At 41.9% G+C, this 25,865-nt stretch overlaps 1 protein-coding gene across 1 annotated transcript in view; it reads left to right on the top strand.

Moving 5' to 3' along the window:
• Nucleotides 1–25,865, top strand: part of slc8a3 (solute carrier family 8 member 3) — a 161,581-nt gene that overhangs the window by 118,856 nt on the left and 16,860 nt on the right. The window contains 2 exon segments of the mRNA XM_032499699.1: nt 20,633–20,650; nt 25,551–25,675. Coding sequence (XP_032355590.1) covers nt 20,633–20,650; nt 25,551–25,675 — 143 coding nt within the window.

Raw genomic sequence — 25,865 nt, 5'->3', positions numbered from 1 at the left:
TGATGAGTTGAATGAATGTACAACTGAGAGTTCAATCAATTATCTAATTAAGTTTCTATAGAAACATAGCCAGCTGATTGCATGCTTTGTGAGACCTGACTTGAGTAGTTGGAAGGGTTCAGTTAACTCAGATTTACATTATAATATAGGTGAAATACGGCTTATAAATTAAATCCTCTTAAAAAATTCACAGTGCAGACATGTGGCAGTAAAGCAGCCAACCCATTTTCATGTACAATATCATATGATATTGTACAAAAACTTCACCATCACTCGTAATTCCAAATGATTATGGTTTGGATTAGAACACCGGTTCTCTTGAGTAGTACTCCCACGACACAAACAGGCATTTCCTGTGTGAAGGTCTTATGTTTCCCCCGGGACTCGACCTCCACTCCCCAGCCTGAAAGTGTTTAATGACCACAGTGTTTTATGACCACAGTGCTGGGCAGCATGGTGGCCCAATGGGTAACACTGTGGACAGCAAGAAAGTTCTGGATTTGAATCCAGGTTGTGTTTGTATGGCTGTGTTTGGATGTTCTCCCCATGTTTGCGTGAAGTTACTGTGATTTCCCCCTATGTACCATGTTCTCCAGCCAGTGCCCTTGATCAAGGTTGGTTGAGTGTAAATGGCTGCCCACTGCTCCCTTGAGGGATGCAGAGAATGAATTTCGCTACATGTATGTGACAATAAAGTACTTTTTACACTTAAACAGCAGCACTCAATATGGTTCATACAGCAATAAATACCTGGATTACAGTGCATTCATTTTTGTAGCTATATGTATGTACGGTTCATGAGAAAAGCCTGAAGCAGCACAACACAACAGACACTGGATTCATTTGTTCAGTCTCATTTTGACCTCAGTCAGTTTCACTTTGTCTGGAGGACAGGACAGGTGGTCTGGAGGAAAATCCAGCCTCGCTGTAGCGTTCCTTTCTTTCTGTTTTTCTGTTCTGATTCCGATAAAAAGCGAGACCTCTAGCGTAGTATCCGTTACACTGTACTGTATAAGTGTTTGTGGGGGGTGGATTACACTACCATTTGCTTGATTTTACATTGGAACCTCCCACATCAATACCAGCATGTAGGGACATCTGTTACCTTAGGTCCCCTGGGAAAGGTATGTAGAGTGATTATTTCTACCATTTTAACAGACGTTTGCAGAGACCGAGACACTTTCACAAGGACAGATAGGAAGTGCAAGAAGGAAGTGGTCATTTAAAGATCTGTGGGTTAAATGTAATTTGCGGATCAAATGGCACATTTTATGTGGGTCTCAATTACATTTTATTCAGTATAGACCCCGTTTAATGAGGGCTTCTGCCATCAAAAGCACCATTATGCAATAGAACCTCCCACAAAGCAATACATTATTACCTTAGCTAATGACACACTGGAGCCACTAATCTGCTAATACCTGCCGTTTTAGCAATCTCTGGTACCATCAGTTTTCCACAGGCACCGCCGAGCTTTGCCCTTTTGTTTCGGCAACTGACAGCAGAAGCGGTGAAACTTGGTGAGTGAGCGATGGTGAACAGCTGTCGCTGCCCGCAGGAGCCGCGACCTCGCCACCTGTTGGCAGGCGATTCAGGAACGTGACCCTTAGACCTCGCCCTGTTTTGTAACCATAACTCAGTTTAGGAGGAGCAAAAAAAAAAAGGATGGTGGATGGATGGTGACAGTGGATTGACTTTGAAGACTTCTGGAGAAGATATCTCGAAAGTTGAGCAATATTTACCCTGCAACTAAATGGTCCACTCATGGGAATGTAAATATAAAGTTCTTCTTCGTAGCGTCATGTTTGATATGGACCACGTAGATGTCAGATTAAAGCAGGTGAAAGGAGGTATTTGGATACTTAAAGATATAGTTTGACATTTTGGGAAATGCACTCCATATTATATCTCTACAGTAAATATAAAGCCACAGCCAACAATCGCTCTATAAATGCCCTTACTTTTCCTTTTTTTTAAACGTGGTATGTTTTTTAGGAAGTATACTTCTTCATTTTGTTGCTGAAAGTTAAGTTAGTAAGGTATTAAGGATCAATTCTTCCCTCATATGTTGCTGTAAAATATGAAGCTATAGCCAGCAGCTGCGTAGCTTAGCACAAACACTGGTACGATAATGATAATAATGATAATGTACACTTTATTAGTCTAGCAAGGGGAAATTACAATTACAGGGAAAAACAGGAAAAACTAGCCTGCCAAGTCCTCCTACCAGCCCCTCTAAAGTTCCTAAACACATTGTATCTTCTTACTTTAATCGTTACGAAAACCAAAGTATACAAAGGACGTTGTGTTTTTACAGGTTGTTATTTATGTATGTATGTATGTATGTGTGTGTGTATATGTATGTATGTATGTATGTATGTATGTATGTATGTGTGTGTGTGTGTGTATATATGTATGTATGTATGTATGTATGTATGTATGTATGTGCAGGACTTTATCTGGGCGGGGAGCAGTCTCTTTCTTCTCTTGGGCAGACACATAAATTCAGTCACACATTCCTATTCAAGCTCATACCATCAAATTAAGTTTAAAACATATACAGGCAGCTATAGGCGTAATAAATTGTTGCTCCGTGTGTGTGTGTGTGTCTTTTGATCATTATCTTAGTTAAAATTTGTGTCCGATTTGACTTCAGATATGAATCAACATGAATTAAATGACTGTGAGCCACAATTTGGAATTACATGTGAATGAAGCCTTAATTTGTTGTTTACGCTTGTGTTGATATTTTAATGCAAAATATCTGCACCACACAACATTGGTACAACATTCAGGGTGGAGTCGGTAAATAGTTCTTCAAATTGAGTCAGTTAGTGATGATGGACATGCAATTCAGCGGGTTGAGTATTGCGTGGAATCTGTTTCTGAATCGCTAACTTGATATTTGAGATCAAGCTCTTAGAATATCACTGATGCACCATTATCTCTCGTCTTAATTACCAGGGATCTGCGTTCTGCATTGCACACCTGCCTCATGAACTTGCGTCAGTCCTCGGTGGGGGGGGGGATGGCAGTTTTGCTCCCAGTCTGAAATCTTTTAAATCCCTTCTCTGTTGTCAGCAAAGTCTCCAGGTCCATTCTTGTCTTATTTTAAAAGTGCACAGGGCCCTCTTTGAATACAGATGACACAATTAATAGAGAAATCTGAGAGGGATTACCTTGATATGTCAAGAGACTTCCGAAATTAGAGTGGTGTGACACTGATACTATTCCCTATGCGAGAAATGGATTTAAGTAAAGATTATTATGTAATCGTAAACTACGCCCCGGGGACTGAGGGTCACAGGTGACCTGCAGGATTCAGTAAGTGAGTCTGAGAAATGAACGCGGGTTTGTTTGTGAATGAGTCAGGAAACGTGTGTAAATGTCGGCAGACCTTGCCACAAACACATCGGACTTTCACTGTATGCTTTTCTTTTACCTCTTATCTTTCTCAGTCCGGTCAAAGCCGACGTATTGCACTGGATTTGGAATTGGTGGTCAGGGATATAGGCAGATGGGTGTTCACCTCCCCGCCTGCTCCGCCAGCCGTGGCACAAATGTCACGACTCAGAGGGCCTTCGGTTGCTTCAGTACCACAGAGAAATCACACTGGCACGGATGAATAGATTTAATTCAAATGGGAGCCCAGCGCTATTCATGCATTCACAGACCCCGACTTCATTAAAGCTCCACTTCTTTCTGGGGTCACGAGGAGGAATGTCAGAGGCAGAGTGTGACATGATAATGAAGGTTATAAAGTGTTAATATGCACTTTCTACATTACTGGACTTCCTTTGATTGAAAAATAGTCATTTAAAAGTTGGGAAATTGAGTTATTAAAGTTGTAATCCTTTCAGTGCTGGTTGATTTAGCGACACCCGTGGTAACCGCAAGTATAGATGCTTGACGGAGGAGGAGCTGGTATATCTGTTTACAATGCAGCCTTTACTGATGGGACACATAAAGTAAAGGAAGAGATAGGGGGATGACATACATGGGACACACTTAGTACATGGGACACACGCTCAACCAGGTGAACTACCAGGGCACCCCTAAACATTTTTTATACTTGAATAATCGGCCCATGTACTTATGATTTCATGCTACACACAGAGCGAGCAGTTTTCCACACAATAGCAGGACACAGTAAAGTTGGTTAGCCTGCTAAAGAGTTGGAGGAGCCCAGCCCATAGGTCACAGTGGCTGCGCTATCTTGTTTCGTGGCTTAAATTTAAAAACTGCAAATTGCATATGCAGAAAATTATATTTCGTAGAGGGATTTTTGATGAACAATAGCCAGCGGCGCTAACTGCAGTTGCAAATAAATTGCATTATATGGGAATTCTTCACAATAAAAGTCCCCTTGGTGTTTTGCTAGTTGGACTCTTTTAGTGTGAAGCAGCAGTAGGATGTTCCGTTCTTAGCATTAGCAATAACTTAATACAGCTGTGATACAGTGTAAAGAGAGGGAACTTTAAGATGAGGGTTTCATAGCAATGCCAAAAAGTCAGGGGTGTACTGGGACAAAAGTTCAGCCAGGGACATTGGGATGGAGCAGCCTTTTATGAGAGCGAGTGAAAAGAGCACATAGAATTTTATGGAAGTAATTTTATATACTACTATATATAATACTACATAATGTAATACAGATGTGAAACAATAAAAATGTATCCAGCCTTTATGGTACAAAGGGAATCTGATGTTGCTAAAGACCTTCAACTCAGGATGTGTTGCACTCCTGCCGCATCAGTTTGCTGACTGCAGAGCTACATCTACAGGGAAATGACATCAGTTACTTATACAATTACCAATAACTAATCATGGAAAAGTAACAAAGATGTCTAATTCCGCAGGCTATTACATTTAAGGCAATAGTGGATCTTCTCTTAATTTCTGCTCTTGCCTCGTCAGTGCTCTTACGGACAGCGGTATTAACCTTGGCCTTTCCACTACGGAAAAGGTCGATTCATTTTGCAGCCACTTGCTCTGACTATACTTCCTTTTAACCTCAACTTCTCAATGCCGGCCATTACTTTTTCATTTTCACCACACAAGACATTTTTAGGTTTTCTCTGTGATCATAACTTCAGAGAAGTAAGTTTCCTGGTCGAGGGTCAGGCTGAGCCAATCAGATTTAACAAAGTAAGGAGCGGTCCAAGTTGGGAAGGGTCGTTCGCCCGCTCACGTCCCCCCTCTAAATTGACAATATTAAATTGTCCCATTCTGACGGCCGGGCCAGAGCTCAGTTTTGCTCTCTCTGTGGATGTGAGAGCCAGGCCAGCCCATGTCACGGCTGTGGGCCGTACTGTCACCTGGTATAATACCTACAACTGTAACTGACATCTTAAATTAAATTAGTAATATGACCTCCGGCCAGTTCGAACCGTGATGGACCGGACTGGCCGTTCGGGAAATCTCCTGATGGCCAGTCCGCCCCTGGATAAAGTTATGCAGAATTACGTGCATGCCTTTGAATCCTTTGTGCATATGAAGGCTATTTGAATCCAGCACAAGAATGGCTGGCTCTAACAATGAAAACTACTATTACTAGAGCGGTAATTGCAGAATGTATATATACATGAAATGGCTATTGCTGAAAAAAGCAGAAATGTTTTTCAGATGGCTTATGACCTCAACAATATTATGTGTGTTGCTCTTGCAACAATCATTTTGCATGAGTAGTTGCTTATTTTAAAAGGCAGACGTCTTGTAACAATTCATACAGAGAAGAAATGCAAAGGGGGATGCTGCTCCCTCTTTGCTAGCGCCGAGCTTACTGTCAAAGCAGCATTGATTGTATCAACATGCAATTAAATGGTAATTCAGTGATGCAGTGTTATTGTGGGAAGCGCTGCACGAACGGTCCCTTTAATTATCCCTGATTGTGATTACAACATTGTTGTGCATCTTTATCTTTACGCACATTGTTTGCCCAACTTTCCATAAATTAAAACAATAGTGGAACTGCAGAGTACACTTACAGCACCGCCTCCTGGGGAGGTCAGAGCTAACTTTCCTCTCTGAGATTGCTGTGCTGTTGTACAGTAGTGAGTGTAGGATTTGAAATGACGTGTTGGTGATTTACTGTGTCTTTACTCTTTCTTCAAGGACAGAGCCATTAAGTAGGGCTACTTCAGCCATTTCTACTACTACTGCTGCATTGTTAGCCACATTTCCTTAGCATCATGTTCATGGTTTCAGCAGATAGGATGGTCACAGGGGCAGCCGTGCACAGGGAATGACAATAGAAGGTTGGCGTATTGTTATCAAATTAGATCGATCCCTCTGCTTCAGTTCGCCATGATGCTGCTTTTAAACAAATGCGTTTCATTCCGCCAGCCTGATGTGATTTATGTTGCGATCTCTTTCTGTCCCAGATTGGGGTTCGCAGTTGAAGGACGCAACCCGGTCACTTAGCAAATGGCATAAGCGTTTTCACATCAACGCTGCACAGCAAAGCCTTTAGTGCATCTCCCAGCCCCCGGTGGCCTCGACACGGATGCAGAGTCACAGCGAGATTGTTGTCTAGTAACAGTTTCCATGGATGCCACACGGTGCTGTCAGGGGCTTAGGTGAAATGGATTTAAATTGAACTGTTGAATTTGGAGCTGGGAGAGGCAGCGAGGGAAAGTGGGGAAGGAGAAAGATGAGGAGGAGGAGGAGGAGGATGGCTATAGAGACTGAGGTAGGAGTGGGCAACATATATGGTCTAGGCATTAAAAAAAAGACAGAGAGGTGGAGAAAGACAGACACAGTCAACCAAAGAGACAATGAGCCGGAGAGTCACTCTGAAAGCCCTCGTCATCTGTGATGAGGAGCTGGAAGAGCAGTAATTGTTCCTTAGAGGTGGGGGGGGGGGGCTGTTCTCAGCGTACAGCTATGGATGAGCCGCCCTGAGCTGGCACAGTGTCAGGCACGTCTTAACGCATAGACGAGGGCCAGCTGGGGCACTAACCTTCTATGTGGGCTCTCATTAATGTCCATGTCGGTAACGACCTTCTCCAACCCCTCCCCCTGAGAACAACTTTGTTCCACACTGACACTACTAGCGCTCTGAGGAGGTCCAAGTCAGGTGCTCTTTCGTCCAGCCGTGAAACTCCATCTCTTTCATGCCGGACAGCACCCTGTGATGATCTGATTTAATTTTGACCAGATTAGTTTGTTACTGAATGGGACTACCGATGACAGGCCAGAGCCTCACTATGAAGTGACAGTTCACATTTGTTGTTGGAAAGTCACCGAGCGCAGCTAAAAGTAGTAATGTCCTGATCAAATTTGTCAATCAAGTTACACTGGATTACATGCAAGCCTCATTACCCACGTATCACTCATGTGAAACGCATTCTAATGTACGGGTTTCTATGACATTGTACAAAAACGTACACCAATTTGTGTTGTGTCACGACAGTTGGGTTTAGCAGCATTTTACTGGAGTCATGTTCAGAGGCTGTTGCAGATGAGCTTAGCCAACAAAAGTTGACCGTCATGCGGAGACAGCAGTTAAGTTTAGGCACAAAAACCAATAGTTAAGATTAGAAAAAAAGATTGTTGGTTGGATTTAAACTAACCCTAAACACCGGTCCTGTTAAGTTGTACTCCCAGAAAATGAACACACGTTTCCTGGTTAAAAATCTTGTGTTTTAGCCTTAACCTATTAAAAGCCCTGTGTTTTACATTTCCTAACTATATGTACAAATGGTTCATGAGAACAGCCTGTCATGAAGGCAATTTGAGTCCAGCATAGTAGACTCCACCGCTAACAATAAAAACTATTATACAGTATAGAGAGGTAATAAAATAAATCTAAATTCATCCAAAACACTTAAAGGTCCAAATGTGTGGGAATTTTTCCCATCTAGCGTTGAGATCATATATCACAATCAACTCTCACACACCACGCAGTTCAAAGTACGTATCACAGCTACGGTAGCCTTCACGGTTCAAAAAGCCGGTCTTTTGCTCATTTCAATAGTTTTAGACCTGTTTTTCACTGGTGGGTTGCCTTTTTTCTTTATGTCGTGAATGCCTTTTTGTGTAAGAACAAATAGCCTACCTTCAAAACCAATATCATTCCCATCTGCTTCAGCTGTAGGCTTCTTTGTGTTTAGTGCTAATAGTGCAAAGCAACTACTGGTAAGTGTAAGCATGTTGGCATACTGATGTTAGCATAGAGCTTAGTGAAGAGATATAAGAGAGAAAAGCAGAGTAGATCCGCTTTAAGGCTTTCTTTGATGGTTTTCTGTAATATTTCAGAGGAGTGTCAGTGTGGATCTCATGTCTGGGTATTTTTGGAGGGGTAGTGGGCTTTTACATGTCTGTGCAAGGGATTGTTTTGTCATAATCTTTCCATATGACAACAATAAGTGGGTAAAAGGATGAATGAATGAATGAATATATTCATTTCCATTAAGGTCATTGTTCAATATTTCCAGAGTAAACTGCAAATGGTCAAGTCTTACAAGTGGTTACTATTGTGTCAACAAAAGACTTACATTGCTTAATCATTTGTTTTAATTGTGTGGGAACAGCCATTCTGGAGGATGTCCCATTTAGGAACAAAATTCTTTAAATACACATGATAAAATATTCATATGCAGGCTGTCTCGTACCCAGAGGATAAGACATGAAAGTAAAACAAAAAAAAATAACTTCCACTGCGGCTCTCTGTGGAAAAGAAATGGATAGTAATGTTGAAGTTCTTAATGTTGCGTATGATAAGTGGATATTGAGGGCTTCAGAAGGATCCTTGGGGCTTCGCCTCTGTGAGAAGCCGATGAGACAACTCGGAGGGCGGCCGTGGCTCTGTCTGTGCGCCCTGGGCCGGGCGGGGCTGTTAATCAGTGCTCAGGGTTACATCAATGATGTCAGCACAGTGGCTACAATACATCACACCGAGCCACCGTGAGACACTTCAGTCCCTGGTGAACTCAGCACAGCGCCCCCCTGCTGGAGTCTTTACCTCTGTGTGTGTGTGTGTGTGTGTGTGTGTGTGTGTGTGTGTGTGTGTGTGTGTGTGTGTGTGTGTGTGTGTGTGTGTGTGTGTGTGCGCGTGCGTTCACTGTGTGGATATTTGTGTGTAAGGCCTGGTCTGATGACATTATCAGGGCTGGTAATCTGTTCTGTAATTGCCTGCTGCTAACACAACAGTGATGCTGATACGGCTGCAGAATAAACAGACTTTTAACAAGTAGAGGGAGCTCGTCTGCACTTGATCCGCACAGCGTGACATCTAGACTGGACGAATCCCGGAGAGGAGGAGAGACAAAAGACAGACTGACACAGGCAAGCAGGGAGGGAGAGATGCATAAAGACAGACAGGAGAGAAATATGACGAAAGAGAGAAGAGGGGAGTAAAGCGTCTGAAAGACAGCAAGGGATGTGGAAAAAAAAGAAAAGATGCAGGTGGGTAGGTATAGAAATATGTCCTATTTACCTCAATAGATTTTTACTCAATGACAAAAAATAATCAGCTCATTCCTACCTCTACAAACCTTGGTCAGATTGCACATCCCAATTTTGTTTCTTTCTATCAGTTCATTGTATATCTGTATGTATGGAAAAGGAAGTCCCAAGTATCATTTAATGCTAATTTGTTGTACATATCCTGGGATAATTACATTTCTTTAAAGGAACACGCCACCTTTTGTTGAAGTATGGCTTATCACGGTCTCCGCTAGCTGTAGATAGGGGGGCCAACGCAGTTTTTTGTCTCAGTGCATGCATTGTTTTAGTCTGGTGCAACACCTGCAGCACCATCGCTAGTTAGCTTAGCGTAGTGAATGGAAACCTATGTTGCCGGTTAGCATGTTGTGAGTAAAAGTGAGCCAACAAAAAACAACAACCTAATTACTTCTTGTGGCCCGCATATTCTTAACAAGTACAAATAGCAATGCAGATCAAGACTAGACCATTTCCAGGCACCCGGATAGCTAAGTTGGTAGAGCGGGCACGCATATATAGAGGTTTACTCCTCGACGCAGCGGGCCCGGATTTGATTCCGACCTGCGGCCCTTTGCTGCATGTCATTCCCCTTTCATGTCTTCAGCTGTCCTGCCAATAAAGGCCTACAAATGCCCAAAAATTATTTTAAAAAGACCAGACGTTTTCCTAGGCAGATATTGACTTGGGACTATATTGGGTGGAAGCACAGCCAAAGATCACACAGCACCTTAAACCCCCAAACTTCCGTCAACATACCCGACATGCATAGCTGGCTATTTTTCCTACAGAAGACAGTGAATGGCAATGAACATGGCAGTTTTTGTGAGAGAAGAGGATGACTTCTCAGACAGTCAAGATCCACAAGCATACCTCTACGAACCAGAGTTTTCAGAAGAAGAGCTGCGTAGGAGTTTGCGATAACTCCACAGCCCGAGGATGTGAAACATCCTGTAGTCCTCGACTTTTTTTGATGTGATAAAGTCTGGACCCAATAAACAGCTGTCCACAGAGTAAGTTATCACTGTAAATATGACACATGATTATTTTACGGGATAGATCGACCCATATTAGACCTGTACTCACACAGAGTTGCTGCGTGATATCTCTGCGCCATATAGCAGTGCTTTGGCTGTGCGTCCACCCAATGTAGTCCCAAATCAATATCTGCCTAGGAAACTGTCAAGTCTTAATCTGCATTGCTATTGGTACTCGTTGTGAATAGCAAGCCACAAGAAGTAATTAGGTTCACTTTTACTCACAACCGGCTAACCAGCAACATAGGATTCCACTCACCACGCTAAGCTAACCAGCGGCGGCGCTGCTGGTGTCCATCTTTGTCCGCTTATCCGGTAATGGGTTGCGGGGGCAGCAGCTTCAGCAGGGGAACCCAAACTTCCCTTTCCTGAGCCACCTTACCCCTCGTATGGTATTCATACATCCAGTCATTCATTTCAAATTTTTACAAGAAGACAAATAGTACATTACATTTCTTCCAGTACATTATATCTACCTCAAAATTACTGACCTTACCTTATTTTCTGTGATAAACATGTATTCCTGACTCTATTCAGAAAATGATTCTGGATATGACCACTTGTGTTTTTTCCATAGTGGATTTTTAACATGAATTATTACTTTATGCCAAAAAACGAATCCCACTTCCATTTTTAATTGTGTTCTAGTAGAGACTGATTGCATTCCCTAAACATATATGTTATCTCAATTGTTTGAAATTGAGATAAAGACAATATTTGTTAATAAATTATGAAGTAAAATTTTGTTTCAGAATTCTTTTTTAAACCCCAAATAAGTCACGGGTCAGTTTGACCCGAGGGATACGAGAGGGTCACGAAAGTGAAGACCATACAAGGGTTAACCAGCTCCGACTGGGGGATCCCGAGGCGTTCCCAGGCCAGGTTGGAGATATAACCCCTCCACCTAGTCCTGGGTCTTCCCCGAGGCCTCCTCCCAGCTGGACGTGCCTGGAACACCTGCCTAGGGAGGCGCCCAGGAGGCATCCTTACCAGATGCCCCTAACCACCAGTCCAGATGCACCGAACTAAAACAATGCATGCACTGAGATTTAAAAAAAAATGCGTTGGCCCCACCTATCTACAGCTAGGGGAGAGCATGATAAGCCCTATTTCAACAAACGGTGGAGTGTGCCTTTAAACAAAACAATCCAAAAGTACATTTGTTGGTTGATCTACCTCAAATAATGTGTGTCAGGCCACCGGTTCAAGGACAACATTACATTTAGCTGCTCAGTATGCTTGGACATTTTATACTTGGTATTAATAGTTGCAGAGAGATGACAGCAAACAAAGGGAAAGGGAGAGAGAGAGAGACAAACATTAGGGAATGAAACCGGAAAATACAGAAAATCAAGGGATGAGTGGAGAAGTAGAAAGATGTGTGAGAGATAGTGGGGTGTAGAGAGGGGTAATTAGAGATAAAGAAAGGAGACAGAGGCTGGGAAGGGATAAAGGGAGAGATTCAGAGTGGAACAAAAGGCCGTGGAGGAAGAACCAACAGAGACTCAGACAAAAATAGCTAAAGGAACAAGACTCTTGTTAATATGAGAAAGTGTCCCATGTGAAATGCAGCATATGGGCTGATTAGGAGCGTCTCCAGTGCGTCCAGAGGCAGGCTGTCTGGGGTTTGTAGGCTTTCCCAACCAGACGTCTCCAGTCATACAGATTAAACAAAATATGGAACCTAAAAGGGAATCTGTTTCTTTTGGTACATTTTTATTTTCACATGTCCTTCTTAAAGGAAGAGTTTATTTTTGGAAAAGACTTTCTTAGCGAGAGTTAGATTTAAAGATTGAAACCACTCTCATGTCTGTACTGTAAATATGGAACTACAGGCAGTATCCAGTTGGCTTATTTTAGCATTAAGACTGGATTGGGGGGGGGGGGTTAATTTATACAGAAATGGAAATTAAAAAAATTGTTTTGACAAGGGGTTGTGTAGGGAAATTGGCCAGGACAGTAACTTCCTGGCTAACTGTTTTCTCCTGTTTTCAGTGATTGTGCTAAGCTAAGCTAACTGGCTGTTCTCTGTAGCTAACAGACAGGCACCAATCTTTTCATCTACTGTAACTCTCGACAAGAAAGCATGTAGGTAGGCCTATGTTTCCCAATACAACAAACCATTCAAGAGACATGCAACATGTGGTCAGATAAGGACAAAATCCATATTTAACTGCTCTGTCTGTAATGTTATGCAATATCAAAATGTGTTTTTGAAAGGTACTTTACTGAGGATAAAAAGGGATCAAGCTTTAGCTCCATTTGTTCTGGAAGAGTCAGTGACCTTTCCCGGCTTTGCACTGTAAAGCAAACCGCGATTACAGGCTGAATTAAATATAAAAAACACAGCCTTGTGACTGGTAGACGGTGCCAATTTTCTTGCCAATGATTGTATTTGTTTACAGTAATCACCCTAATATCTCAAGATGAATGTGTTAAAAGATTTATTGATGTCAAAATGCTACACATAGCGGCTTTAATTAGCTCAGCAAGATTAAAAAACATGACTTTTCATCCGTGAAAGACCTCCATCAGGATGCTCGAGTGAAATCATCCAGCATTCAGTTAAATTATCAGTCCATTCAGTCTGGCAGCGCTGCCTCAGAAGATGAAGTATGGCGTGTACTCAGCATTTTGACTCCTTCCGATTCCATGCCGTCAGAAACATGGATAGAGCATAACAAGATGATGGACGCGTTACACAGTCTGCATATTGAAAGATAATAAAAGGCAGCTGAAGCATCTGTCTTTGTCATCTCGTTGCTCTCCGACAGTGTGTGTCTGGTGCGAGTTGAGTAGCGGCGCAGACCGGCGACGTGGTCGCTCAGCTGCAATCTTGAACCGTTATTATTTAACACATCGCTCTGAGCTGCAGGAGGAACTCTGATTGTCTGCAGCATGTTTTCACTCACAGTCTGTGGGCCGATACGTCTGTAGGTGGATGTACAATATGGGTATAAATATTCTCGTGTGTGTGTGTGTGTGTGTGTGTGTGTGTGTGTGTGTGTGGTGTGTGTGTGTGCGCGCAGGGGTAGGGGTGTCAGACTTGGGTGGAAAAAGGGGACTGAGTACCCAGGGCCCTGATGTGAGGAGGGCCCAAAAAGATGCTAACATGAATAGCTGTGGATGCGGGGAGGGGCCCATGGAAAATACCTTTCTACAGGGCCCAGAATTTTGTGCTACGCCCCTGTGTGTGTGTGTGGTGTGTGTGTGTGTGTGTGTGTGTGTGTGTGTGTGTATGTGTGTGTCTTATCAAGAATGATGACTCAGAACAGTAGATAGTGTCTTTATAAGGAAGCCCCATGATTGGACAGTTGTAGTCAAACATCAGTCATCCCTCCATGTCTACTCACCAACCCGACTCCTAACCTATAGCTACTAGTCCCTTCATCCGTTCCAATCCTCACAAGCTTCCATGTGTTTTTCCTTTCAACCCTCCATCCTCCTGCCCATCAATTCATTCATTCATCCATTTTTCTACTCCATCACTGTTTTGGATGTGGCTCAGGTGGTGGACCATGTTGCCCATTCTTCTGCCATCATGTACTGTAGCAAAGTGTCCTTGGGCAAGACAATGAACGCCACACTTCTTCCTTCCATGGTAGCTCTGCTGCCAAAAGGTGTGTGAATGTACAACGTGTCCTGATACAACTGTGCATAGGAAGTTATGCTTGAGTTTTATGTCAAGCAGAAGGGGCCATCTGTAGGCCTACGCAAGCCTGCAAAAACGACATGGTTAGGTTAAGTAAAAGATCGTGGTTTGGGTTAAATAAGTACATTTTTTACTTAACTCATGTACATGCCGTTAGTTAAAGGAGAATTCCGGTCGATTCCAACACGTAGCTCTGTTGTCTGTAAATGTGGAGTGCTGTCAGTAGAGAGGAAAATGAAACCAATCGGTGCTGCCTACACCGTGTTATCCTCCTGCTAGCGTTAGCACCCAACAGGCTTAAACAGGGCAAGTTGTCTCAGGTTGTGTCAGGCTGTGACCTGACCTGTGGTGTCAGGTCACAGCCTGTTTCTACATAGTCATTACTAAAGGACATAACGAGGACACTGAGTGGAAAAAATACATTTTGGAATATTGGATTGTATGAATTCAACAATCGACTAGTGTGGACTTCACCGGGAAACAGGAAATAAACAGAGGTATGGATTAACTCAACTTTCTACTGTTGTCAGAGTCACTGTGTTCCCTCAGAAGGAATCACTGCACATGGGTAGGCACTTTTAATGACCTTTTGAACATGTTTAGAGACTAAAAACACATTTAAAACTCGCTCTATTTAAGCCTGTTGGGTGCTAACTCTAGCAGGAGGATTACACGGTGTAGGCAGCACCGATTGGTTTCATTTTTCTATCTACTGACTGCACTCCTCATTTACAGACAACAGAGCGATGTGTTGGAATTGACCGGAATTCTCCTTTAAGTACGTAAATTAATAACAAAAGTAAAATAACTCAACGCTGAAACGAACAGTGGTCTTTGGGGTGAAATTCCTGTGTTTGTTTGACTCACCTATCCAACCCAACCCCCACGTCCAGGCTCAAGAGTACACGGGTTACAGTATATACGTGTTAATTAGCGCCACACCTTTCGTAGGTATCCATAGGAACAGTGAATGAGAGCAGCCGGGAATGTGTGAAGCACTTGTCCAGAGCACGATAAAAGTTACCATTCCTCCATATGTCAAACTCCTTCCTTCTCCCATCTCATTATTGCTCCATCTCCCTAATTTATCCTCTCCTATACCTCCACCGATCCCCAAATCCTCCCACCTCTGTCAATCATCCATCCATGTTCCTATTCTTCTATCCCTCCATATATCCAACGCTCCACTCTCCATCCCTCCATCCCTCCATTACTCCACACACCATCTTTAATATTCCTCCTACAGTCTTGCTTCTTCTTCCTCTCTCGTTTCTGACAGTCCCTCCATCAGTCCATAAATCCATTCACCAATTTATCCATTCGCCTTTCCTTCATTCTCCGTTCGTCTGTACCTGATGGGTACGCCCTACCCGTCCACTCCTCCTTTCAAACAATAGCCATTCATCAATCCCTGCATCACTGTCCTTCCTCTCCTCCTTGTATCTACCACTCTTTTCATCCTTCTATTCCTTTTTCCAATCGCCACAATCCAATACCTCTTCCATACTCCATTAGTGTTTTTTCCACTTTCCTTTTACCATCATTGCCCCCCATTCCTCCTCTTCTTCCTGCAGCAATCCCTCCATCAGCCCTTGTTTCTATCCCTCTTGTGCTCCATAAATTCATTCAGCCATCTTCCCCCGTTCCTTTCTTCCTACATATACCAGATTTTTTCTTCTTCTGCACACCTTGTCCTCCCTCCACCCATCCACACATGCAGCTCCAGGCGCATATCCACCTCCGGCCTCTGCGAACCAGAATAGCCCTGATAAGTCAAATGATGATTCTGTCTTAATGAGCTGAGGAGAGAGAAGGCGTGCATTAGCAGCTGTATCGACGCTGTGACTCAGAGCCCTGCTGTTTGTGAGAGCCGGAGAAGGATTCAGTCTTTTGTAACGAGACAGATCTGATTCGGCCGAGTGCGCCGGAGAACACGCTGATGATGACAACGGTTAAACACAGACACCCCACCCTAACCGTCACACACACGCACTCCTACCCCCCTCCAATTACATCCCTTTGGTTATTCTTCCCTGTCGCAATTGTACTGCTGGCACAATGACAACCTTCTGGATTGTGTGCACAATTGGTACTATGAGTGTGTGTTTGAAACACCTCTGTTAGTGTGTGTGTTCCTTTATTAGCATCATGTTTGGCTGTGTGTATGTGCAAGTCTTTATCCGTCTGCAAGTTTACATCTGTGTTTATATGCATGTCTGTTGCTTTTCTGTGCTGAAATAATATTATTAATACTAATAACTAATAATATTGCTTTTTTTTTGCCCTGACTTTTGGTGGCACACTGCTACCTTTTATGGGCGTATAAGGTTAAGGAGTTGCGATGGGTTCTGGAAGTGTTTTCCACATTTATATATTCCCCTTTAAATTTGTTCTTTATAACGGTATCCTTGGTGTTTATGAACACGCTCTCTTGGATGTACTGATCACATATGTTGATGTTATGACCTCCAGTTTTAATAGTCATGTTTTGTTTATCCGTTTGGCACAGCGGGCAGCTCAAAGTACTACATTACCCATGAGCCTTGGCCACAGTTGCTGGGATAAAAAACCTGTCAGAGGCTTGAATCGGAGCAGTAGCTAATGTAAAACGTTTGATTATTGACTCTTAGCTTCAGGTTGCAATCAAGGGTGCACATAAAAGGATTTTAAGCTCTGTGATTGGATGAACCCTGGGAGTTGCAGTTAACTTGTCCCACAAAAAGGTTCTCATAGAAAGCAATTCTAAGATTTGTCTTTAAGATAGTGTTATGGGCACTTTTCAATATTCCATTAATGACATTTTACAGACTAAATCATTAGTTGATTAATCATAAGAATTGTTAACAGATTCATCATAGGGCTGGGCGATATAGCGATGTTGTATCAATGTCGCGATATGAGATATTGTCTTAGATTTTGGATATTGTAATATCGTATTATGGCATAAGTGTTTACAGGCTGCATTGATTTGCAGTATTGTCATTCTCTGAACTTACCAGACTATTCTAGCGGTTCTATTATTAACCTTTACCCACTAAGTCGTGATATCATTTCTGATGATTATTTATCAAAAATCTCATTGTGTAAGTAACATTTTGTGAAAGCACCAATAGTCAACCCTACAATGTCCTCCCGGTATCGTCATTGAGGTATCTGGTCAAGAATATCATGATGTTTGATTTTCTCCATATCGCCCAGCCCTAATTCCTCGTTAGTAGCGGCCTTAGTTTTCTGTGCGTGTTAGTTTGTGTTTGTGCATCTGTATTTTATGTGCCTGTGTGCTTTGACGTCATCTGTTCCTGTTTGTGCGGTTTGTATCTATTTATCTGAATGTGTGTGTTTGCCACTCCCTTTACTAAATGTCACGCTGCTATCACTGACTGGGGTACGGACACTCAGACTCACCACAGCTGGGTTTTATACCACACTTGGCTTCAGCACGGCTCGGCTAGTACTAATGATAATGAAGCAAGTCGCCCACAGCAATTAATGCACTTTGCTACTAATGATGATTAACTGTGGAGTGTATTTGATTTAGGAAGTTGATAAGCTGCCTCCGAACACAAACAGGTTAATTGGTATCATGTCTTGGTTGAAGGAGGTTTCAGAAAGAGCCGGACCATTCATGGAAGATATAAGCAGCTTTGTTTTGTCCTTCCGAGCCTCTGATCCCTTTAAGAGCGTGAACATTGTGTCCTTGTTTTATGAATGTAAGGAGAAATTATGATAAAGACGTCAAAAGGGAGACTTGTCAACGTGAATCTCCAGAGGCTAAAAGGCACGGAAAGGCTTTCTCCTCTCTCTTCATCCACTTATGGCGTATCCTGTCATGTAATTATCTGCCTCACTGGATGACTTTTTGAGCCTCTTTTTATTCTTAATCATCATTTAGTTATGGTTTACACTTTGCCGTGGGCATTGGAGCGAGTTGCGTTGTGTCACTGATCAGCTCTGCGTATACAGCATGCAGATAAACAATCAGGCAGGCTAAGGAAGGGGCAGGATAGTTTCTGAGCATCTGCATGAGGCACCTTCATCATCAGCATAGTTTATTTTATATTGTGCGGATGGTTTTTGTGGTTGGTTGGAGCAAGATGATTTGCAGCCTCGTCCATGATGGATTGTCAGAATACCAGATCTGAGTGGGTGAATACAAATCTGTTCCCTCGCTGAAGTACATCTTTTAATCAAAACCTCAGACTGCTCCAGTAAATAGACCTTCTTTAAAAAGCCGTAGGACATACAGTAAGACAAACTGGAAGAAACCTCACAGGGGAAATTTAAAACAAGATTCCCCCCCCCCTCCTTGGATGGCAAAAATGGGCAAAAGTAGCATCCTTATTTTTTTTTTGAATTAACTGAAAATTGCCACAGCCATAAATTCAACATTGGCACTATTCTAAAAGTATAGAATGTTAAAGGTCCCATATCATGCTCATTTTAAGGTTCACGCTTGTATTTTCAGATTTCTATATAACCCTCTCAAAAAAGCCCAGTCTCCTCTGATTGGTCAGCGTTTCCAGGCCTTGGTGTCTCTGCTCCGTCATTGCAGCCAGGGAATGACTGTAACAACACTGTCTACGTGTATATACAGTATAGTTGTGACATCACAACAGTACGGAAGTCCTGACAGCTCGCTCCTGAATGCCGGCTGTACTTTAACAGTATTTCAATAGCATCTTGACCTGCTTTATAATAATAATAAAAAATACATGGAAACTCATATTTTACAATTACATTTTTTGGGGGGCATTTTTAGGCCTTTATTCAACAGGACAGCTGTAGACATGAAAGGGGAGAGAGGGGGAATGACATGCAGCAGAGGGCCGCAGGTCGGAGTCGATCCAGGGCCCAGTCTACCAACTGAGCTATCCGGGCGCCCTACAACGACATTTTAAAAGTTCCAATAATAATGTAGCAAGTCCAATATTAGTAAGATAAAACACAAAAGCATTGGAGAATGGTTGCATAAACCACAGACTCTTTCCAGCCGTCCCAGGTCCGAGACAGGTCCCTCCTAAAAAAAAAAAAGGTGTATCAAAGGTTTCATTTATATGAAGCATGGCCGTTTTAGTTGAATTGCTCTTCCAATGTTTCTTTCTCAATTTTATTTCTTTTAGCTACGTCAATGTGCCAACATTTGTTGAGTTTGTTCCGTTCTTCAATGATTTACTTTGTGTTAAGACTTCATTTTGCATTGCATGATGTTCTTTCGTGCTGTGTATTGGAAGAGTTTCAAAAACTGTGAATTACAAATATGTGATATGATAGGTCCTAGTGAAATGAGTCCTGATGAACAACTTTTCTTCTCACAATAAGAATATTTTGAACGCTAATATCACCCGTTTTCTTTTAATTGAAGCGCCCAATAGCTAATATCTAGCAGATATCTATTTGTGAATCTGATATTTTAATAATTATCAAGATTCTGTATCTACAGAAAAGAAATGCCTCTGGAGCATCAATTAGGCCTGTGTGAGAAACTAAAAATCTCTAACAACTAGCAAGGCTTTCAGGCTGACTGGCAGCTATTCATGTCAGGTTGAAGGAACCCCCCCACCCCCACTCTTCCAACTCAAGCTGTCAGAAAAATCTTGTCATCCACACCCCCGCCATGTTGACAGTGGCAAAACTGGCACTCTCATAAGTATACATACAACAACTGTTGTGTTCTTGTAAAGAAGACGTTCATTCACATTCATTAGTTTTTTACACAGCTGGAATCTGGAAGAAAAACCAATTTACAATTTAGTTTCACAATTTAGGTAGATGCTAAAAATACGTTTTATATTTAAAAAAAAGCTGTAACCTAATTGTTACCTTGCTAATTCTTCTTCTTTTATATCTATGAATTTTCCTAATCTCTGCCATCTTTTAAATGATTCATCGTTGAATCTATTTTTAATACTCCTACTTGATCTTTAAAGTTTAGAGCTTAATTTAATCCAATTCAAGCATTATTAGCTTTTTTTTGTGTTTTTTATATTATGATAATGTGACGCAATGCATGGGAAATATAAAATGTTATTATTAATAACGAAAGGCCAAGTTCTGGCAAATACATATATTGGCCCGACCACTATTTCATACTGAACTTGTTTAATAGAGGTTAATAAGGGTGTCAGCTGGGAGTAATACAAAGTTTGAGTTAATGTTATGCTCATAGCTGGAGATGATGTCACAAAATATCTGGCCATTTGGTTGATTTGTATCGGACATTTTTCCCCTTAATAAACCTCGATCCTCCCTTTGTGCCCATAAAAAAAATACAAAATCCCATATTCCTCCTCTCCCTCAGCCAGTTGAACGAACAGTGCTATATATATTCCACCGCGGGGTCAATGGCCAGCCCGTTTTCTGAGGCCATCACATTTCTCTCCTCCTTATCAACCCGTTTTCCTCCTTATGCATGTTTTTTTCCATTTCCACTGCTCATCCTGTATGTTTTCTCCATGTCTTCCTCCTTCCCCTCCTCCTCTTCCCTCTCTTCTCTCCCTCACAGCCCTGTTGTTAGCAGACGGTAAGCGCTCCATTCCTGCTCTAAGCATCTCCACTAACCATCGACTTGGTGTGTTGTGTGTGGTGTGTGTGTGTGTCTGTGTGTGTGTGTGTGTGTGTGGTGGTGTGGGTGTGTGGGTGTGTGGGTGTGTGTTCTACTGTCAATCTTACAAACAAACAACATGCTCTTTTGCTGCTCTCTCCCACACTTATTGATGGATTTTCACACTAATCAGCGGATTAATTCATCCTAAAGCCATAAATCATGTTCTCCAGTCAAGAAGAAGATACAAACACCTGATAACGTCTAGATTTAAAAAGTAAATAAATAAAACAATGAACTGCATTTCCAAAATTAGAAACTTGATGTGTGGGATTGTGTTATTATTTTTTCCCCTTCCTTGTCAAAGAAATTGTGTCATGTAGACGGTGCAGCACAGAGCAGGGGGATGGCAGGGTAATCAATTTTTTAAACACGAGCTAAAGAAATCCTGTCAGGACTTGAGGGTACACACTTTCTCGGATGTGTAATTTGATGTAGCTTTAATGTGTGTGTGTGTGTGTGTGTGTGTGTGTGTGTGTGTGTGTGTGTGGTGTGTGGTGTGTGTGTGTGTGAGACTGTGTGTGTGTGAGTGCATGCGCAGGAACTCATGCGCAGGTATATTATGCATGCCTCGGTATGTGTGTGTGCTTGCCGACACGCCCTCCTATCAGGAGGACCGAGCTGTGATCTTTAATGGCAATGTTAATATTTAATGGTGAGCGTGTTGTCAGCAAAGAGCAGAAGGCTGGGACTTGGTGCTCATATAAAAGATGACAAGGTCTCTGCACCAGGTGGCTCAGTGGGGGTGCCACACACAGAGCGGGATGAGAGGCCTTTGGATGCAAAGCCGCTCCTTCTTGATAGAGTTTGACAGCACAGAATTGATGTAATGGCGCTCTTTGTAGTGTGCAATGCACTCAGGAGCTCTGTGAAGCATTGTGGCTTCTCCTCTCTACAGCAGAGCCACCCAGGACACATCTGATAGGCAGATAGGTTGAAAAAAAACAAAAAAAAAACATAAGATAATGCCTTGTTAAGTACAGGCATTGAATGGAAGGCCTTGAAAGTACTTGATTTGTTATTGCTGCTTCAGCTCAGTCTTACAATCAGCACTTTACATCCTGATTGTTAAACCTCATGATGGAGATTTGTGATGATGTGGCATTTAAAGGGCCAGTTCACCCAAACCACACTGAAAAAAAACGTTCACACAAAAGTTCAGTGGGGGTTCACAAAAGGTGGTGGTAGTAGCTCAGGGAGTTGGGTTGGCAACCTGTACAGACCGAAGATTTATTGATAGCTGGAGAGGTGCCAGTTCACCTCCTGGGCACTACCAAGGTGCCCTTGAGCAAGGCATCAAACCCCCAACTGCTCGAGCGCTCCTGCCAGGAGAGCCCCCACACTCTGACATCTGTCCATTAGTGTGTAGAGCACGTATAGGTTCTAAACATGTGTAAATCAGGCCTGTGTTTAATGTGTGTGCAACTCTACTAACAAGAGTGAAAATTGTGAATTTCCCCTCGTGGGATAGATAAAGGCATGTCTTCTTCTTCTTCTAGGTCCTGGAAATAGTTTGACAAGTCTACTCAATAGCTCATTTTCTGGAGCTTTTAATTAAATAGACTTTGCGATACAGTTGAAGGCTCTGGAAAAAAAGCAAATAAGTGGACATTGAGTCATGGTTTGTTTTGTCAAACCACAATAACTTATTTTCTACATATACTATAGTATGTAGCCATGGTGAGATTAAGAATGATGACATTGTTTGCCTATAGTAAACTAGCTTTGATTAAAGGTGCTCTAAGCGATGTCACGTGTGTTTTAGGCTACATTTGTTGTCACATACAGCAAACATCTCCACCCTATCTGCTAGCTGCCTGTCCCCAGAACACACTGTAAAAAACATCTCCTCACTATCTGCTTTCTGAAGTCTCTTTATATAGACCTTAGTGGTCCCCTAATACTGTATCTGAAGTCTCTTTTATATAGACCTTAGTGGTCCCCTAATACTGTATCTGAAGTCTCTTTCATGTAGACCTTAGTGGTCCCCTAATACTGATCTGAAGTCTCTTTATATAGACCTTAGTGGTCCCCTAATACTGTATCTGAAGTCTCTTTTATATAGACCTTAGTGGTCCCTATACTGTATCTGAAGTCTCTTTCATATAGACCTTAGTGGTCCCCTAATACTGTATCTGAAGTCTCTTTTATATAGACCTTAGTGGTCCTCTAATACTGTATCTGAAGTCTCTTTATATAGACCTTAGTGTTCCCCCAATACTGTATCTGAAGTCTCTTTTATAAAGACCTTAGTGGTCCCCTATACTGTATCTGAAGTCTCTTTTATATAGACCTTAGTGGTCCCCTAATACTGTATCTGAGTCTCTTTTATAAAGACCTTAGTGGTCCCCTAATACTGTATCTGAAGTCTCTTTTATATAGACCTTATGGTCCCCTATACTGTATCTGAAGTCTCTTTTATATAGACCTTAGTGGTCCCCTAATACTGTATCTGAAGTATCTTTTATATACCCCTTAGTGGTCCCCTAATACTGTATCTGAAGTCTCTTTCATGTAGACCTTAGTGGTCCCTAATACTGTATCTGAAGTCTCTTTTATATAGACCTTAGTGGTCCCCTAATACTGTATCTGAAGTCTCTTTTATATAGACCTTAGTGGTCCCCTATACTGTATCTGAAGTCTCTTTCATATAGACCTTAGTGGTCCCCTAATACTGTATCTGAAGTCTCTTTTATATAGACCTTAGTGGTCCTCTAATACTGTATCTGAAGTCTCTTTTATATAGACCTTAGTGTTCCCCTAATACTGTATCTGAAGTCTCTTTTATAAAGACCTTAGTGGTCCCCTAATACTGTATCTGAAGTCTCTTTTATATAGACCTTAGTGGTCCCCTAATACTGTATCTGAAGTCTCTTTTATAAAGACCTTAGTGGTCCCCTAATACTGTATCTGAAGTCTCTTTTATATAGACCTTAATGGTCCCCTAATACTGTATCTGAAGTCTCTTTTATATAGACCTTAGTGGTCCCCTAATACTGTATCTGAAGTATCTTTTATATACCCCTTAGTGGTCCCCTAATACTGTATCTATTCAATTCAATTCAATTTTATTTATAGTATCAATTCATAACAAGAGTTATCTCAAGACACTTTACAGATAGAGTAGGTCTAGACCACACTCCAGAATTTACAAGGACCCAACAGTTCTAGCAGTTTCCTCCAGAGCAAGCAACAGTGCGACAGTGGCGAGGAAAAACTTCCCTTTTGGAAGAAACCTGGGACAGACCCAGGCTCTTGGTAGGCGGCGTCTGACGACCGGTTGGGGTTAGCGGAAATAACAAAAATAGATAAAAATAGTAGTTTGTAGCAGTTCTTTGTAGTAGTTCATAGCATAGCAGGGCACTGTGCGGCATTACAAGGCACAGCAGGACGTAGCAGATGAACATGGCACCGCAGAATGTGAAGTCTCTTTTATATAGACCTTAGTGGTCCCCTAATACTGTATCTGAAGTCTCTTTTATATAGACCTTAGTGGTCCCCTAATACTGTATCTGAAGTCTCTTTTTTATAGACCTTAGTGGTCCCCTAATACTGTATCTGAAGTCTCTTTTTATAGACCTTAGTGGTCCCCTAATACTGTATCGGAAGTCTCTTTTATATAGGCCTTAGTGGTCCCCTAATACTGTAGCGGAAGTCTCTTTTATATAGACCTTAGTGGTCCCCTAATACTGTATCAAAGTCTCTTTATATAGAACCTTAGTGGTCCCCTATACTGTATCGGAAGTCTCTTTATATAGACCTTAGTGGTCCCCTAATACTGTATCTGAAGTCTCTTTTATATAGGCCTTAGTGGTCCCCTAATACTGTATCGGAAGTCTCTTTTATATAGACCTTAGTGGTCCCCTAATACTGTATCTGAAGTCTCTTTTATATAGGCCTTAGTGGTCCCCTAATACTGTATCTGAAGTCTCTTTTATATAGGCCTTAGTGGTCCCCTAATACTGTATCGGAAGTCAAATCAGCCCATCTGAGCTTTTCATTTTACACCTATCACCATTGTAGCCACTGGGGAACCATAGGCAGGCTGGGGGGACTCATATTAACGTAAAAAAAAACACTCATAAAGGGACATTTTCATGCCATGGGACCTTTTTAAGAGAAGATTTATATGCCAAAAGATGGCAGAAATGAACATTTTACACAGCTTGGACTCATTAGGGGATAAAGCAGCAACTTGAAATGTATACATTATATTTCTATCTTTCTTCACGGGACCTGTTTCCATTTTTGTTTGTCCATTTGTTTTAGTTTTTTGTTGTTGAGTGTTTTCCATATTTATATACACAAATTGAGGTGACTGTTCAGTTGTTCAAAATTCAATAGAAACTAAAGTAATAAAACAAAATAATAGAAATCGGCTTACATGAACACAATGTCCGGATTTTAGACTTAAACTAAGGAATGTGGGGGAATTGAAACTCCAACACTTTTGGTTAAAAATAGCATAATAGGAAATGGTAAAAAAAAAATAGAGATCTGCACTAAATATTTACCTTTGCAGTGTTTTGTGCCAGACTGGTCAAGCATTCAAGTTTGTCTAACCTTTACATTGCAAAGTTGGACCGCCACCAAGAACCTTGTCACAGAGAAAGCTTTCAGAAAGAGCTGTTTAGTAGGCATTACTACAATAAATCTTACAGTTTTTACACAAACTGTTACCCATGATGCAAACTTCTGATGGTTTTTTTTTGTATGCTGTGAAGTACAACACACCATGCTAATCAGCTGAATCCTCTTATTTTGACTGGCATCTTTCTAATTGTGATTTATTCTGCTCCGTCTCGCCCTCTCCGCTCAGATGTACCAGACAGAAAGATGACATCAGACGAGGAGGAAGCCAGGCGGATCGCGGAGATGGGAAAACCAGTGCTGGGGGAACACTCCAAGCTGGAAGTCATTATTGAGGAATCGTACGAGTTTAAGGTGGGAAAGGTTACTCTTCAAACAGAGCAAATGAGCCCGATGTGCCCGTGTATTACTGCAGTGTTTTCCATGCAATCAAACACATAACAGATCATTCCAACTAATTCAGCTGCCACCTTGCCTGAAATAACAGCTATAGAACTCTGATTTAAGCAGTTGCTCTTCTTCCAACCCACACACATGCTTTTCT

Source organism: Etheostoma spectabile, chromosome 20 (genome assembly GCF_008692095.1).
Source record: "Etheostoma spectabile isolate EspeVRDwgs_2016 chromosome 20, UIUC_Espe_1.0, whole genome shotgun sequence".
NCBI lineage: Eukaryota > Metazoa > Chordata > Actinopteri > Perciformes > Percidae > Etheostoma > Etheostoma spectabile.
The sequence above is the reverse complement of the archived record's forward strand: the minus strand, read 5'-3'. Positions and strand labels throughout refer to the sequence as shown.